The sequence below is a fragment of the Alosa sapidissima genome, chromosome 16 (genome assembly GCF_018492685.1).
Source record: "Alosa sapidissima isolate fAloSap1 chromosome 16, fAloSap1.pri, whole genome shotgun sequence".
Classification (NCBI taxonomy): Eukaryota; Metazoa; Chordata; class Actinopteri; order Clupeiformes; family Clupeidae; genus Alosa; species Alosa sapidissima.
Genome location: NC_055972.1, coordinates 616,607 through 633,734, shown reverse-complemented (window position 1 = coordinate 633,734; position 17,128 = coordinate 616,607). Strand labels below are relative to the sequence as shown.

Below are 17,128 nucleotides of genomic sequence, written 5' to 3'. Positions count from 1 at the left end.
TATTGTCATTTAAGTGAAGTTGCAGCCCTCAATTGATGTTGTCATGTTGTGTTTTGGCCTAATGTGCCACCCTCCACCTATCTACTAATCACAAAGTCAGTAGTGTTAGCCTATTAGCTGGTTTGATGCTCATTGAGCTCATGGGTGCCAATACTTTTGGCCATCACTGTAGTACCCGTTTTGGCCACAATCTTACATACGGTTCCTTTAAGCTTTGATTTACAATATAGTAGGCTCTCTATTGATTTTAATGAGTAGGCCTAGCCTTAAAGTTACAGTAATTCTATCACAATTTACCAGACTTTGACCTTTTGTCGGTTTTTAACAAAATTCTGACTATGATTGTTCCTTGTATTGCATTATGAGCACTGCGCCTATTGCATTCTACTGTTGCCTTAAGCCTAGCTCAGTCATTATGCTATACCACATCTCCCTCCATTGGAAGAGCAAGCTGCATTGAGCGTAATAAACTGCATTTAGAATGGCAAATCCATATTTCTAGATATTTTGGTGAAAGTAACTTAAAAGTAATGCAATAGTAGTGTAATGCCTTACAACAGAGGGCAGAGACAGTAATATTATAATGTAACAAATTACTTTGAAATGACAGTAATAAGTAATGCATAGTACATTACGATTTTGAAGTAACTTGCCCAACACTGCCTATTACACAACAAAAATTGTGCTGGCAACCCAAATAAAATCTCCTGAGACCAGTGCCGGCGCTCCGCACACGCACATCACGCACTGCGCGTAGGGCACCAAAAAATCTGGGTCGTGAAAATTCACCACAATAGGCTACTAGTATTAATAACAAATAAAATATGTCTAAAGCATGTTAATATGCAAAAGCAATACAAAAGTAATATAGGCCTAGACCAAATTAGTCGAGAAAAAGGTGAATCTCCTGTGCAGCCATCTCTCCAGTCTCCCTCTGGTTCCCCCCTCCCCCACCTCCCAGTGGTCTGTTCGACTGTAGACATGTGGCCTCCAAAAGGCACTAAGAGTCGGGGGCGGAAAAAAGGAAAAAGAAGAGACAGCGGGATGCTGCTGCGCGTCGCTTGCCGTTAAGACAATGTTTTAAATAAATAATAATCTTTAGTTTTGTAGCCCTTGCGTGTATGCATGCCTATGCTTATGCCAGGTAATACTACTACCGTCAATACACTTTGTAACGTAAGCTCCTACTAGCCATGTTCATGTTCAAGTGTTAGGCCTACATTGCAAATGATTTGATGCTGGCTAGCTGAACTTGGTGAACTTTGGAAAAACCCTGAACTGTATATGATATGATTTTGCCAAATTAGACAGCTTTAGATACATTTACTAGTTGTTGTTCTATGCGGTCATTTCCAAGAGGTTCATACTAGGTCAAGGGCGACATCTGTTGGTGAAACTGCAATTTGAAAAAAAAACTAACTAAGAAATTCTGAATGGTTTTTATTCCTTTGGTGGTGGTGGTGGTTGGTTGGGGTGTGTGTGTGTGTGTGTGTGTGGGGGGGGGGGGGGGGGCACCACCAAGCATTTGTGCTTAGGGCACCCAAATGGCTAGCGCCGGCCCTGCCTGAGACCCACCCGTAGGTCGCGACCCAGTCTTTGGGAACCAATGTCATAGGGGACCATGATGTCTTAGAGGACCATGTCATAGAGAACCATGATGTCATAGAGGACCATAATGTCATAGAGCACCATAGCAATGGCAGTGTTGTTTGGCGGAAAGAGTACTGATTCACTTGCTTCTTTGCGCTACAACCTGTTTAGCAAGAAAATTGTTACTGCCAAATTATTTGTAACCCCAGAACTTCTGCCTCCAACTGAGTCGTCAACCAAATGCCACTGCCAAAGGGTTTACTTCCAGATCATGGTGTGGATTGGAAAGGAAGGTGACATAAACACAGTGGATTGGGGATAGAAACTGGTGGACAATTGGTTCCTGCCAGTTATGACTAGTAAGATCGCTGCCCCAGAAAGCAGATGATCCACTGCATTTGCACGACTGCCTGCCGAACACAACGGAGCAGTTACAGGGCATATGGACTACCATGCATGCCTGCTTGTGGACCATGTCAAGTTGGGAATTGTGAGAATCACTATAATCAACCTCTATGGGAGGAAGAGGTCAATCTAGTGAAGGTCACAGTGCAAAAAAGTATAACAGATAAAAAAGAATAAGAGGAAACAACTGAAGGAAACAGAAAAGATGTATAAATAAGAAAAGCATTACATATATATATATATAAACTAAAAGCAAAAAACAAAACAAAATGCATTATAAAAAATATATTAAAAAATAAAAACAAAAAAAATAAAAAGGGGTTAGCGGTACTGAGCCTTCCTGGTTCCAGCCCTGTTTTGACTAATTTTATAGTTCCACACAATTCTAATGAATTTATTCTTTGTTGGAATCAAAAGAATGGTTATGAACCACAGAAACCACCAACACCAGGCAAAACAATTTGAGAAAGGAGAAATATGCAGTGACAAGGGAAATCTACTTATTTTTGGCATAAATATACTTGTAACCAATTGCTTTAATAGATAATTGTACTTGTAATCACTTATCTATCATGTAAATATGCTAATTAGAATGTTACATGGCCAAAACATGTATCAGGTACCATTCATGCACCAGTATTCCTGGTCTAGGAGGAATACAAAGGAGTAATGGTCATTTTAAGGACCTGATGGCCGCCATTTTGAAAATGGGGCCTTTCTTGGAGTAAACTTTTAGTATGTTTTTAAGTACATCTGATACTACTATAAACCACTGAGAAACCTTTTGTTATAATTGTTTTGGGGTCAAACCACATTTGCGGCTGACTAACTACAGATCCACTACCGACCTGGCCAAACTTGCATAGTGCTGCAGTGACAGCCGATAGAGGGTCATGAAGCGAATGCGAAAGTGCCGTTCACCCTGTTACGAGCTGATGAACCACTGAAACGATTTTGGAAACATTATTTGAAGGTACAGAAAACTCTCTGGTGTTGCTTTAAGTCTCTGGTGTTTTACTTGTCTAGCACAGTGTTTCCCAAACTTTTTTTCTGGGGACCCATTTTTTTAAAAATGACAGACCATCACGACCCATTTCACTTCAAATCTACCCTGCAACCACCAATATTGTTTTAGGCCACAGGTTCTCCAACTTTTCTATGCCTTCCCCAACCATACATTGCTATAGGATCTAGATAGATAGATCCTGCTTTTAACACGGTTGTGTTGGATTTTGAACACCATCAGCGTGAAAAGTTGGAAATGACTACTGAAAAGATACGTTTTAATGCGCATCCGAGAGTTTGGAGAAATCCTCGCATGTTGCGCAGTCATCATTCGTCAGCATTTAAGATGTTCCTGTATTTCTAAAAAAAATGTTGCAGGCTATGTTGCGTTGCAGACAAATGGGTCCATAACACTGTGGATGTCAATTCCGATGTAAACAGCAAATAACTCAAGTCGTTATATTGTATTGTTGTATTATATTGTATAGTCGTTATATCAGAACAAGAGGCTTTTGCGCAATAGCCGGAAGAATGCGCCTTTACTTTGGATCCAAGCGAGGGAGAAAACGAGAGGAATAGTGTTTAAAATGTTCATTTAAATTGTAGCCTAATATAATGCACTGTTGTGCATTTTAAATCAGAAATAAGAATGTGAGGAGGTTGCTATTAACTAAGATTGCATCTACAATCGAAACTATACATGCAAATTGAATGGCCTTATGTCCGGTCTATGATGTCTGCTTTAGTTGACAGCACGGTCACTAGATTTTAATCGGTAAAGTTGAGGAGCTGGTATCTGTTAATGTTCGTGCAAATAGGCGGATTCACGTCCCTTGTAGTTTGCAACTGCGAGGTACATGGCAGGCGCCCCACAAAACGGTTTCATTTTGAGAGGTAGATATCCATGCTCTGGCACCCCCTCTGCGATGCGTTCGTCCCCCAGTTTCATGAGCTTTTATGACAAAACCGTGATTGTGCTAGTTAACAAACTATATCCTAATAGAAAACTGTTAGCTTTCCTGGTATCAAATGACAAATGGTATCAGTTAGGCCTATAACACAACATAAATTGTGCTGGCGACCCAAATAAAATCTCCGACCCAGACTTTGGGAAACAATGGTCTAGCAGAACAGCCTGCCCTCTACTGTACCCCATGGGTACTGCATGCACTAGGAAGTGTGTGTGTGAGAGAAAGACTGTGTGTGTGTGATGCTAGTCTCTGTAGCCCATGGGCTGGTCCCCTGATCTTGTCCAAGTGTACAGATATGTAGACACAAGCATAAACACACACATAAACACACACACACATAAACACACTTCTATCTTCAGCACGGTGTGTGTTCATGATCTCTGATGGTTTGAGTTACACACTGACATGTCTGTCTGTTTATTCAAAGTTTCATCATCTGAAGAGTACAGGTGTAGGAGATATTTTTCATCATCTGAAGAGAAGTACAGGTGTAGGAGATGTTTTATTTCACAAAGTCACTTGATGAACACAGGAGAAGAGAGTCAGACACAATTCAGTTGTGCAACATACGGGAAGAACTTGCTTTCCTCAAAAGTCCAGGCACCCAATCAGCTTCTTCTGTGCTGCCACGCCATTGGCCACATACGTCAGCTATCGTTTACCTCAAATCTGCTATTAGTTGCATCCATGCTGGTTAAGGCCAGAACCAACACATTCTGAACAGACACTTAAAGTGCACATCCACCGTCCAATCAGAGACAGCTTAACCCCTGTAAGACAATCACCCAGAATTCACGCCACCCAATGCTTACACATATCTGACAGCACCTGAACAATTACACAATTGAACACAGATCAAAGGAACATAATTGATAATAAATATATGCATATTTATAGATGTACTTGTGTACGTATACGTGTGTTTGGGAGGTTGCATTAAAAGAGGCCTCTGGTCTGTGGACTCCGTCTCTAAGGGTGGAGCTACACCAGGCGCGGAACTGAGGCATTCCGTTTGCGTCTGCTAGAACAACTGAAGTAGCTGGTTCCGCGCCTGGTGTAGCTCAGCCCTAATGGGCCGCCCCAGCCTCTCATGCCCCTGTGCTCAATGCAGAGCGGGAGGAAGCAGCAGGACGCAGAGCAGGAAAAGGATCAGAACCGGTATGCCCCCCTCCTGCTGCGGTCAGAACCGGTATGCCCCCCTCCTGCTGGGGCCGTGGGACTCTAGACGTGCTGTATATGGGGCTTGGACACCAGAGACTCATATCTTGTCCAGCTCCAGTCCTGCTCCTGTGAAGCACAGACAGACCAGCAGGATCTCACTACAGACCCACAGACAAGCAGGATCTCACTACAGACAAGACAGAAACTCTATCAGCTACAGACAGTGTGTGTGTGTGACTACTGGTGTGTGAGTGTGTGTGTGTGTGTGTGTGTGTCTACTGGTATGTATGTGTGTGTGTGTGTGTGACTACTGGTGTGTGTGTGTGTGTTTACTGGTGTAAGAATCAGCTGTCTGGGGCAAGCTGTTGCTGTTCTTGGGGCAACAAACGAGAGTACACTAGGTGTAGACACACACACACACACACACACACACCAGTAGTCTCTCACACACACACACACACACACACAGAGACAGACACACAGACGGATACACACGGACACACACACACACACACACACAGAGACAGACACACAGACGGATACACACGGACACACACACAGGCACACGGACACACACACACACACACACAGGCAGACAAAGACACACTACCATGATGCTCTCCGTCTTGTCGTCGGTGGTCTCCTGTAACAGGCTGGTCAGTTGACTTAGGTACCTCTGGTTCTCCTCCAGCAGGTTCTGGACAGACTCACTGAGAGAGAGAGAGGGAGAGAAAGAGATGAAAATAGAGAGATAGATACATCAACACATGGAGAAAGAAGGTGTGTGTGTGTGTGTGTGTCTCACCCATCTTGGGGTCCAGGTACTGAGCGCAGCAGGTGTGTGTGTGTGTGTGTGTGTGTGTGTGTGCGTGCGTCTCACCCATCTTGGGGTCCAGGTAGTGAGCGCAGCAGGTGGGGGGAGCTGGAGGCGGGGCCAGATGGGGGTTGGTGCTGAGAGGCGGAGCTCCAGCTCACGTCCCCCCCCCCTGCACCTGCACCCGACAGAGAGTTACGGCTGGTGTTCTGGGCCTGTAGGGGCGCGCACGCACACACACACACACACACACACACACACACTTAACATGATGTTGACGATCTTGAGCAGGTAGACTTAGGGTCAAGGTCAAAGTTAAAGGCCACAGTGAGGAGACTGACACAGGTCAAGGTTAAAAGGTCGAGGTCAAATTAAACAAATTTACGCAGGCGATCTTGAACAGGTAGGTTTAGGGTCAAGGTTAAAGGGTCAAGTTCACAGTAAACGCAGGTAGGTTTAGGGTCAAGGTTAAAGGGTCAAGTTCACATTAAACAGACTGACGCAGGCGATCTTGAGCAGGTAGGTTTAGGGTCAAGGTTAAAGGTCACATTAAACAGACTGACGCAGGCGATCTTGAGCAGGTGCCAGAACTCCCTCTGCCTCTTCAGCTGCATCTGCATGACGGTGCAGTCGGCCTCTTTGATGCTCTCCAGCGTGCGCTCGATCTTAGGGAACAAGTCGATGATCTTCTGCTTGCTCAGAAGGATCTTACTGCACACACACACACACACCAGATAAACATACAGAATATTATTGAACAAATTCAAAGAATTAATTCACAAAATAGTGTGCGTCTGTGTGTGTGTGCGCGCGCACGTGTGTGCGCCTGTGTGTGTGTGTGTTACCTGAGGTGGCAGTAGAGGTCTCTGAGCACTTTATCCTGGTTCTGGACGGTCTGCACAATGACCTTCACCATCTCAGAGCTGTCACTGTAACCATGTTGAGGGTCAGGCACTGCAACACAGGAGTCAGCATGCGGAGGGTTAGCTTCAGCCAATTAGTATGGCATTTGGCCACACCCAAAAATATGGCGTTCCATGGGCCGACTTCCGGCACCAGTTTTTACATGCTGATTGGTAGATGACCATGAGCATTTCTAGCCTGGTTAGCGCCACCACTTCTCAATGAGACGTGGTCTGGGAACCAAACGTTAATTTTCTCGTATTTGAAAAAAATGCCCAGATCCGTTTATTGGGTGCCACGGATGTCTATCAAATGCGTCTGTGCATAGCTCATCATCGTCTTGCTTTCCCCCTTGTTCTGTGATTGGTCCCCTATCTCAGGCGAAAATTTGCTCCATGGTCTCCAGGCTGCCTTAGCAGCGTGAATCAAATCGCGCGCAAGGAAGCATGGGAACACCCAGGCTAGAGCATTTCTGGATGACCAGTCAAACAGCTGCCTACTTGGATCAAGCTACGGATTCCATGATTGTGGTTAAGCATTTCTGGATAACAAATCAAACGGCTGCCTACTTGGATCAAGCTACGGATTCTTACGGCCTGCATGGCTCAGGCTGCATCACATCAATTTTGTGGTAAATAAAAGAAAAATAAACAAATGTTGTCATATTAGCCTAGACGCACACGCACGCACGCGCACACGCACTCACGCACACTCGCACACACTCACACACACTGCAGTATGACAGTGCTATCAGTGTGAAGATCATGAGTTGAGATGACAAAAGGTCAGAAACAGAAACATCACCAAGACATTTCCACATTTCTACACTTCACATCTGAGTCAACACACCATGACAACACACCAAGACAACCCACCATGACAACCCACCATGACAACACACCAAGACAACCACATCTGAGTCAACACACCAAGACAACCCCATACTTAGTGCATACTTACTTTTGCACTTGGCCTTCAGCTGCTTGTAGAGCTCAATAGCCTTCTCTGCTCTGAGGTGAAAACACACACACACACACACACACACACACACACACACACACACACACAGAAAAAGAGAGGGAGTTGAGAGTACGGCTTCCCAGGTGAGGTGGTGTTGGGCAACAAATGGCAGAATGAGCAGAAGACAGAACTCACAGTTGTTCCATGATGTCGCCTTGACGACGGGCATAAGGACTCCGCTGTAGCTCAACGATCTCCGAGTGTAGAGCCATGATCTCCTCATCCAGATGGCCCACCTCCGCCGCCTAACACACACACACACACACACACACACACACACACCAGATGAAAACATACACAAAGGTAAACACACACATGCACGTCATATCCATGTCCAAATGTTCATGTCTGTTTTACTGCTATTCAAATTCACATTAGTCCATAGGCACGTTCTTGCAGCAAAGCTGGCTTCACATCACATTATATTCTATTATTACACGGCTCTTCATAATGCTGAAGAATGCTCCATTCACTTGAATGGGCCTTCCCAATGTTTGGTGGTCTGCTAATTCTCGATAACACACCGTTGCTAAGTATAACAGACCACTGTCAAGGAAAATGGGTTTTGTGCTTCTAATTCATGTCTTTCATATCACTACGCAAGGACTGGAACATCATTCAAAAGTGAAAGCAGACGGTTGCTCAGCTGTGTTCTAAAGAATGTTTCATTCAAGTTTAGTGTGTGCTGTTGCGAACTATGGTATTTTCCGGACTATAAGTCACACCGGAGTATAAGTCGCACCAGTAAAAAAATGTGTCATGAAGAGGAAAAAAACATATTGCACCTGAGTCGCAGGACCAGCCAAACTATGAAAAAAAAGTGCGACTTATAGTCCGGAAAATACAGTATTTGTTTCTCAGCAAAAGCCATGATGAAACGGTCACAAATACGATAGCCTAGGCTATGTAGGCTAAAGAGTCATATAGTGGAGAGTTTATTGTTTCGTTTTGGCAAGTAGCCGTGTAATAAGGGATAATGTATAGAACGCTGGTCATTATCGGGAAATAGGTCCCTTCAGGGTGGAACAAGACCGGTCCGGTTCGCCCTGTCGGGGCCTATTTCCCGATAATGACCAGCGTTCTATACATTATGGTGCTCCATATATTTTGCACTAGCGTGGCACCCCATCACTAGCATGGAACCCCATATATGCTGCACTAGCGTGGACCCCCATCACTAGCATGGAGCCCCATATATGCTGCACTAGCGTGGACCCCCATCACTAGCGTAGAGCCCCATATATGCTGCACTAGCGTGGACCCCCATCACTAGCGTAGAGCCCCATATATGCTGCACTAGCGTGGAGCCCCATCACTAGCGTGGAGCCCCATATATGTTGCACTAGCGTGGACCCCCATCACTAGCGTGGAGCCCCATATATGTTGCACTAGCGTGGACCCCCATCACTAGCGTGGAGCCCCATATATGCTGCACTAGCGTGGAGCCCCATCACTAGCGTGGACCCCATCACTAGCGTGGAGCCCCATATATGCTGCACTAGCGTGGCGCCCCATCACTAGCGTAGAGCCCCATCACTAGCGTGGAGCCCCATATATGCTGCACTAGCGTGGAGCCCCATATATGTTGCACTAGCGTGGACCCCCATCACTAGTGTGGAGCCCCATATATGTTGCACTAGCGTAGAGCCCCATCACTAGCGTGGAGCCCCATATATGTTGCACTAGCGTGGAGCATCATATATGCTGCACTAGCGTGGAGCCCCATATATGTTGCACTAGCGTGGAGCATCATATATGTTGCACTAGCGTGGAGCCCCATCACTAGCGTGGAGCCTCATCTGAGCAGCACACAAGAGTTCTCACCTGGGCAAAGGCAGCTGCCTTCTCCTCATTATCTTGCCAGGCTCTCAGCATCTTCTCAGAAGCTGCAAACACACACACACACACACACACATATATATCATTTTTTTACTTAAGGATCAATTTCCAAAAGATGATTACTCTTTTTAGTCAACTTTAGCAAAAGTGCCAATAATTCTGGAGGGTACTGTAGATATTATGTTTACAGGGATTAAAGTGAAAAAAAAAATCGTTTGACTGAACTTTTTTCAGGCCATAAGTCATACATTGTTCATATCTACCTATATAGATAGCACCCCTTTTGCGGTCGCGACCTATTGGTTTTTAATGTACAAAAAGATGCAAACAACAAAGTAAAGGGAGTATTTGCCTTATTCACACGGCGGCCATTGTTTAAACCAAAACAAGGCTACAGGGTACACTTACTATATAATTAATGCCACCTACAGGTGAATGCATAGAACATAACAATCCTATGGTTTGTGTACCCTGTAGCCTCGTTTTAGCCGCCAATGGCCGCCATGTGAATAAGGCGGATTGAGAGTGTTCTTGATTGAGATTGAGTTTTCCTGATGAACAAAAATATATTTTAGTACCATCCCTGACCATTGCTGTTCTTTTCTACTGCAGCAATATTGTAGAAAGGCTTTAACTTACACTTTAACTTTTTTCTTGTTAATATGCAATTCAACACCAAGTAAAATCTATAAAATCAAGTTTGCAAGACTTCCCATTTCCTCATCAAAATAACGAATCAGAACATTCTAGATATTGTTCATATTTCCATTTGTTGCCTCATCCGCATTTAATGAAAACATGGTAATTTTGAGTTTTACAGACAACTCAGTTTTCCAATGAGCAGTGTGTGCTCATCCAGGAGGTCTGCGCATTTGATAACGGCAATCTGGAGACGGTGCTTTTGTCTTCAGCAACAGATTGTATAAGGTTGACAAGAGGTTGCGATATGGTGAGGACAGGTCGTGTTGCGCTATGAAAGAACATGCGTAGCCTACTTTCTAAACGTAAAAACGGTCAGCCATAAATAAACGTAGCCTACCTCTGTTGTGGTGGCTAGTTGCTCCAGGTAGGGAAGATGTCCTGAAGTGCACGAACGTTAACCTTATGGCGGTCTTCTGATTGGTGGCGTGCTAAAACCTTTTCCTATTGCATCCATAAACAATTTTCTTGCAGCGAACCGCGCAAAAGCAAACCCCTGGCACTTTAATTTCTTTACACCATGGCTTGTTAGTTCTCCCCCGTTTCCAACAGCTGCCCATCTCCATTTATCTTTTACCTTTTGACACCTGCCTTCCTTTAGCAACAACACATCCATGACAGCTAGTGGCCTTGCCAAATAGACCCACACAAATCATGACGCTAATATGCGAGGTTCTGGTAGGCCTACTGGTTATGGTTTTGTGCTATAAATTAAAAAATATTTTATAGCAAAGTTTTAAGTTGACTATTTTAATTGCATGGTTATTTTTTGTCAGCATACAACCTACTGTCTTTAAAAGTGAGGCCTAAGCAAAATAGGCTACAAGGCTGTCTGTGCGTCACAAACACGACTGAGCCCCTTACTCAACAGTTCGCGATGATGACAATATTATTATTATTTTATGTTAACACGCTCAGTCAAAACCTTCCGTCGCATTGTGAAAAACATTGATGTATGTCATAAGACGGGATAATAAATTGCATAGGCCACGGTTTATATTGCGTCACTTTACACATAATGTTTGCATGTTTGCAATTTTTTATGATTAAAAACTGTAACAATAATAGTAGCCTACATCGGGTGGCATAGCAGGCTATCTGTTCAAGTCATAGGTGACACCCAAAATGAATGACCTCCCCTGACAAGAGTTTGCGATAATAAGAAATTGTCTACATTGAAAAGAACACAGCCTACGCTTCTTCTCCGAATACGCACATAGAGCTCACAATATCATATCCAAAAAAGTTAAACGGATTGGCCAACCTCATCAGCTGTCTCGATTGTGTCACTATAATCCAACTTTTAGACCGTTATAGTCCTCCATACGTGTTCTTTTTTTTTTAAGCAAACGCCCGAGACAAGCGTGTAGCTACAAAATAAACAAAGGCAAACTCATGGCTGATGTCGGCTATCTTCTTGAGCGGTCACTGATTGAAACACAGAAAGTTCTCAAGAACACTATTAGGTCTTTAAACATTTACCATCACACACATTAATTCATTGGATCTAACATTTGTAGTTGCCTTAAAAAAGGAAAAGCAAAGGTGATAGTTCCCCCCCCATCCTCCTATTTTTTTTCTCATCGGATCTGCATCGATCTCAAATATAACATTTCTAAAATCAAATTGACGGAAATTCGTCGTACGACGGAGAACTTTAATCCTTGTGTTTATATAGTGGATCGATCACAAAAGATGTTTTGGAACTTTTGATAGCCTATTTATTTGCCCCTCAAGTAGGCCCTATATTGGGCGTCTATATACCTCGATAACGTCTACAGACACAGTAGGGCTAGCCTACCCCTCCTCTGACAGGGGAGCTACACCAGGCGCGTAACTGAAGGTTCCGTTCGCGACACGTAAAATCCTTTTTAGATGAATGGTCTATATTTTTTTTTCAAATGTACGGGCTGCTATCACGTCTAAATGGCAGCATATCCTCCACTACATACCTGGCTACCAGTTTGTTCAGTTCGGTCTGAGACAAAACGTGTGATGGGGCCTTAAAATCAAGCTTCAGTTGCTTAGGTTTTGTGGCACTGTCTCCTCCTTCGGTGGCCTTGGCCACTTATTTCGTGCAAGCAACGTTGAAATACGCTTGAGTAAGTTTGAATTACTTGACACCGACGTGGATAGGCACTTTTGCCCATGGCATAATGTACATTTCACAATTAGGCCTACATTCGTTCCTTTACTTTCTTGGAGAGGAAAGTCATGGCTATACTTCCATTTAGAGAAGGCTACTTTTGGATTAATTGGGCTCGCCATACCCGTGTCTCTCGTTGACTGACTCGCTTTTGCTGTCCGTTGTGTGTCTGACTATGCGTGCTTTCGAATACCCGCCAAACTCTACCTCTGATTGGCTTACCATGAGATTGTACTCGACCTCAGCCAATCGTCAACATTTGTGCACTTGTCTCGTGCACTTCCTGCTAACCAAGGAAAAAGTCTTTGCCTCTCTGCTCAGTGTCGGTAACGGTAACGGCGTTATTAAAATGGGGCTGAAAAAACGTAACGCCGTTATTTATAACGCCGTTATTCCCATCACTGCACATAAGGGGCTTACAGATAGGAAGCGGCATGCGCTGCACTCGCTGCAAGGCTGTGCTGGGTTGAGCGAATGGCCCAAAGATGTGTGTTGTGGTAACGCTATTTCTGCTACTTTATGGCCCAAAGATTTGTGTTGTGGTAACGCTATTTCTGCTACTTTATGGCCCAAAGATTTGTGCTGTGGTAACGCTATTTCTGCTACTTTATGGCCCAAAGATTTGTGCTGTGGTAACGCTATTTCTGCTACTTTATGGCACACATGTAGCCCCCACTTCCCCTTTTCAACACAAATTGCGTGTTCGTGTCTAAACCTCACTCCTGATCTGGGTCATGGCACCAATGCCTTGTGTTGATTTGCACGGCACAACCCTGCATTCGCCCGGACTCAAACCCGTAAACAGCAGCGCCTTGGATTCGTGAGTCGAGTATGCTAACAATCGAGCTTAAAGCCCAGGCTGCTGGCTGTCTTACTAGCACAACTCTTAAAAGCGTTGGGAAGGAAGTTTACATAACATACATACTGCACAGATATGTACCAGCTAGCTACAGTTACACAACTGGAATAGGCCTTTAAGCAAGGTGGGAGGGGGTGTCCTCATTTTGGCCAATTTGTCCTTATTTTATAGACAACTATACAATAAGCCCTGAAATGATGACTTCTGGCAAGTTTACTGCAAATAAATGACAGATTCAGACTCACAAATATAGCCATCAACACATTTAAGGCATCTTGCTGTGAAAAAAGATGCCAATTACAAATCATGATTATCACACATAGCGTGACCTGTCTTATATAAACAGAGCCCCCTCTGTCAAATATCAGGGTGAATACTATAACCTGTGTTTTATGATTGAGCCTTATTAAGACATAACATATCACATAACCTATGTTATTTGACTGAGGGGCCCTATTCCGATATCAGGGCTGGATAACATAGTAGTGACTTCACACAGAGGCTTGGGCTTCAGGGACCCCTGCACATTTGGGCCCATGGGCTTGGGACCATTAGGCCGTTATATGTTACTGTAAATCAGCTGGTTTGGGCTAGTTATAAGCTAAGTTAGCTGGTTTGGGGTAACATTACAAGCTAAATCAGCTGGTTTGGGGTGATGTTACAAGCTAAATCAGCTGGTTTGGGGTAACGTTACAAGCTAAATCAGCTGGTTTGGGGCAACGTTACAAGTTAAATCAGCTGGTTTGGGGTAATGTTACAAGCTAAATCAGCTGATTTGGGCTAATGTTATAAGCTAAGTTCGCTGGTTTGGGGTAACATTACAAGTTAAATCAGCTGGTTTGGGGTAACGTTGCAAGCTAAATCAGCTGGTTTGGGGTAATGCTACAAACTACATCAGCTGGTTTGAGGTAATGTTATAAGCTAAATCAGCTGGTTTGGGGTAACGTTGCAAGCTAAATCAGCTGGTTTGGGCTAATGTTATAAGCTAATTTAGCTGGTTTGGGCTAATGTTATAAGCTAAGTTAGCTGGTTTGGGCTAATGTTATAAGCTAGTTAGCTGGTTGTTCTAATGTTATAAGCTAAATCAGCTGGTTTGATGTAGCACTACGCGCTAAACCAGCTGGTTTAGGGAAATGTCATCAGCTGTTTTGGGCACATATCCCATACTGCATCTGGTCGCAGTACTCACAGATCCCATACTGCATCTGGTACTCACATATCCCATACTGCATCTGGTACTCGCATATCTCATACTGCATCTGGTACTCACATATCCCATACTGCATCTGGTCTACTCACATATCCCATACTGCATCTGGTCTACTCATATATCCCATACTGCATCTGGTCTACTCATATATCCCATACTGCATCTGGTACTCGCATATCTCATACTGCATCTGGTACTCACATATCCCATACTGCATCTGGTCTACTCACATATCCCATACTGCATCTGGTCTACTCATATATCCCATACTGCATCTGGTCTACTCACATATCCCATACTACATCTGGTCTACTCACATACCCCATACTGCATCTGATCTACTCACATATCCCATACTGCATCTGGATCTGGTCTACTCACATATCCCATACTGCATCTGGTCGCGGTACTTGTCCAGGTCGTACTGAATGCTGCTGCGGAAGAAGTCAAGCTTGGCCTTGAGCTGCTGAGACAACGAGAACATCAGCGTCTTGTAGCGCGTCAGGTTGGTGTTGTAGCGCAGGAGACTCAACCTGCAGGAGATGAGGAGGAGGAGGAGATGAGGAGGAGGAGGAGATGGAGAGGAGGAGATGGGGAGGGGGGGGAGGAGGAGGGTGGATGAGCTCATTTTATAGACAGATTCATTCATTCTTCATTCTCAGATTCTTCTTACACAGAAATTGTGTTTGTGTGTGTGTGTCTGTGTGTGAGTGTGTGTGAGTGTGTGTGTGTATAGTGTGTGTGTGTAGTGTGTATAGAGTGTGTGTGTGTGTGTAATTACATGGCTGCTCTCTGTCCCTGGAAGAGACGGCTGTAGTGTGTGTGTGTGTGTGTGTGTGTGTGTGTGTGTGTGTGTGTAGTGTGTATGTGTGTGTAATTACATGGCTGCTCTCTGTCCCTGGAAGAGACGGCTGTAGTGTGTGTGTGTGTGTGTGTGTATAGTGTGTGTGTGTGTGTGTAATTACATGGCTGCTCTCTGTCCCTGGAAGAGACGGCTGTAGTGTGTGTGTGTGTGTAATTACATGGCTGCTCTCTGTCCCTGGAAGAGACGGCTGTAGTCCTCTCTCAGCCCACAGATGTAGCTCACCGCCTCCCCCCACACCTTCCTCAGCGCACTCAGGGCCAGCTGGGTCTTAGTCTCCCTCACTGAGAGAGAGAGAGAGAGAGAGAGAGAGAGAGAGAGTGTGTGAGTGTGTGAGTGTGTGAGTGAGTGAGTGAGTGAGTGAGTGAGTGAGTGAGTGAGAGAGAGAGACAGAGACAGAGAGAGAGAGAGAGAGAGAGAGAGAACACACACACGCAGGTGTGCTGAGTGTGTTTCACTAATTCACGGATTGGGATAAATACAGAGACCAAATTTCCCTCACGGGATCAAAAGAGTATATATACTTTCTTACTTACACCATCATGTCTGCCACAACCACTATGCCCACATGGTGCCTGACATAGCGTGCGTGTGTGAGTGTGTGTGTGTATATGTGTGCGTGTGTGTCATACCGATAAAGTTGACGCTGTCGGGCAGTGGTCTGGCAGTGAAGGGCCCCAGGTACTTGGTCAGGCTCCTGTCGAACAGGTAGACGATGTAGCGGTCCCACCCCCTCTGCAGCGCGCACACACACACACACACACACACAACTACAGTTAAAACCAGCTCAGTGCAGAGCGCTCCAGTCTACTTCCCCCATCTGCTTCCACCTGCAGTGTACTGCCCCTATCTGCCCCCACCTGCAGTGTACTGCCCCTATCTGCAGTCTACTGCCCCCACCTGCAGTCTACTGCCCCCACCTGCTTTAACCTGCACTGTACTGCCCCTACATGCTTTAACCTGCAGTGTACTGCCCCTATCTGCCCCCACCTGCAGTGTACTGCCCCTATCTGCAGTCTACTGCCCCCACCTGCAGTGTACTGCCCCTATCTGCCCCCACCTGCAGTGTACTGCCCCTATCTGCAGTCTACTGCCCCCACCTGCAGTGTACTGCCCCTATCTGCCCCCACCTGCAGTTTACTGCCCCTATCTGCAGTCTACTGCCCCCACCTGCTTTAACCTGCACTGTACTGCCCCTATCTGCCCCCACCTGCAGTTTACTGCCCCTATCTGCAGTCTACTGCCCCCACCTGCTTTAACCTGCACTGTACTGCCCCTACATGCTTTAACCTGCAGTGCACTCAACCTCAGAGCACATGTGACTACAACCTACAACCTTGAGTACCTGATCATTCTTGATTGATTCGTTTTGTGATAATCACGTGATCAGTGATGTCTGAAGCTTCGTTTCACACACACCCACGTGACTGCTTCGAAATTTAATTCAAAGCATTAAAGTTGCGCGACACGGGGGGCGCCGTTGTGGGTTGTTGAAGAAGGAGAGCCAACAGACTCAATAGTGCTGCTGACACGAAAGCTTATAGCCCGGGCTTTTAGCTCAATTATCAGCACGCTCGACTCCCGTTCTAAGGTGCGTCTGTTTCGCGGGTTCGAGTCCAGGCGTGTGCAGGACTGAATTGCACA

At 45.1% G+C, this 17,128-nt stretch overlaps 1 protein-coding gene across 1 annotated transcript in view; it reads right to left on the bottom strand.

Moving 5' to 3' along the window:
- Positions 1 to 4,454: 4,454 nt before the first annotated feature.
- Positions 4,455 to 17,128, bottom strand: part of chuk (component of inhibitor of nuclear factor kappa B kinase complex) — a 34,811-nt gene continuing 22,137 nt past the window's right edge. The window contains exons 11-22 of the mRNA XM_042066133.1: positions 16,117 to 16,219; positions 15,645 to 15,768; positions 15,004 to 15,155; positions 14,569 to 14,703; positions 9,694 to 9,755; positions 8,005 to 8,114; positions 7,810 to 7,859; positions 6,792 to 6,900; positions 6,510 to 6,657; positions 6,013 to 6,161; positions 5,743 to 5,842; positions 4,455 to 5,258 (exon numbers count right to left, since the gene is read on the bottom strand). Coding sequence (XP_041922067.1) covers positions 5,193 to 5,258; positions 5,743 to 5,842; positions 6,013 to 6,161; positions 6,510 to 6,657; positions 6,792 to 6,900; positions 7,810 to 7,859; positions 8,005 to 8,114; positions 9,694 to 9,755; positions 14,569 to 14,703; positions 15,004 to 15,155; positions 15,645 to 15,768; positions 16,117 to 16,219 — 1,308 coding nt within the window. The 3' untranslated portion in view covers positions 4,455 to 5,192. The remainder of the gene's footprint in view (positions 5,259 to 5,742; positions 5,843 to 6,012; positions 6,162 to 6,509; positions 6,658 to 6,791; positions 6,901 to 7,809; positions 7,860 to 8,004; positions 8,115 to 9,693; positions 9,756 to 14,568; positions 14,704 to 15,003; positions 15,156 to 15,644; positions 15,769 to 16,116; positions 16,220 to 17,128) is intronic.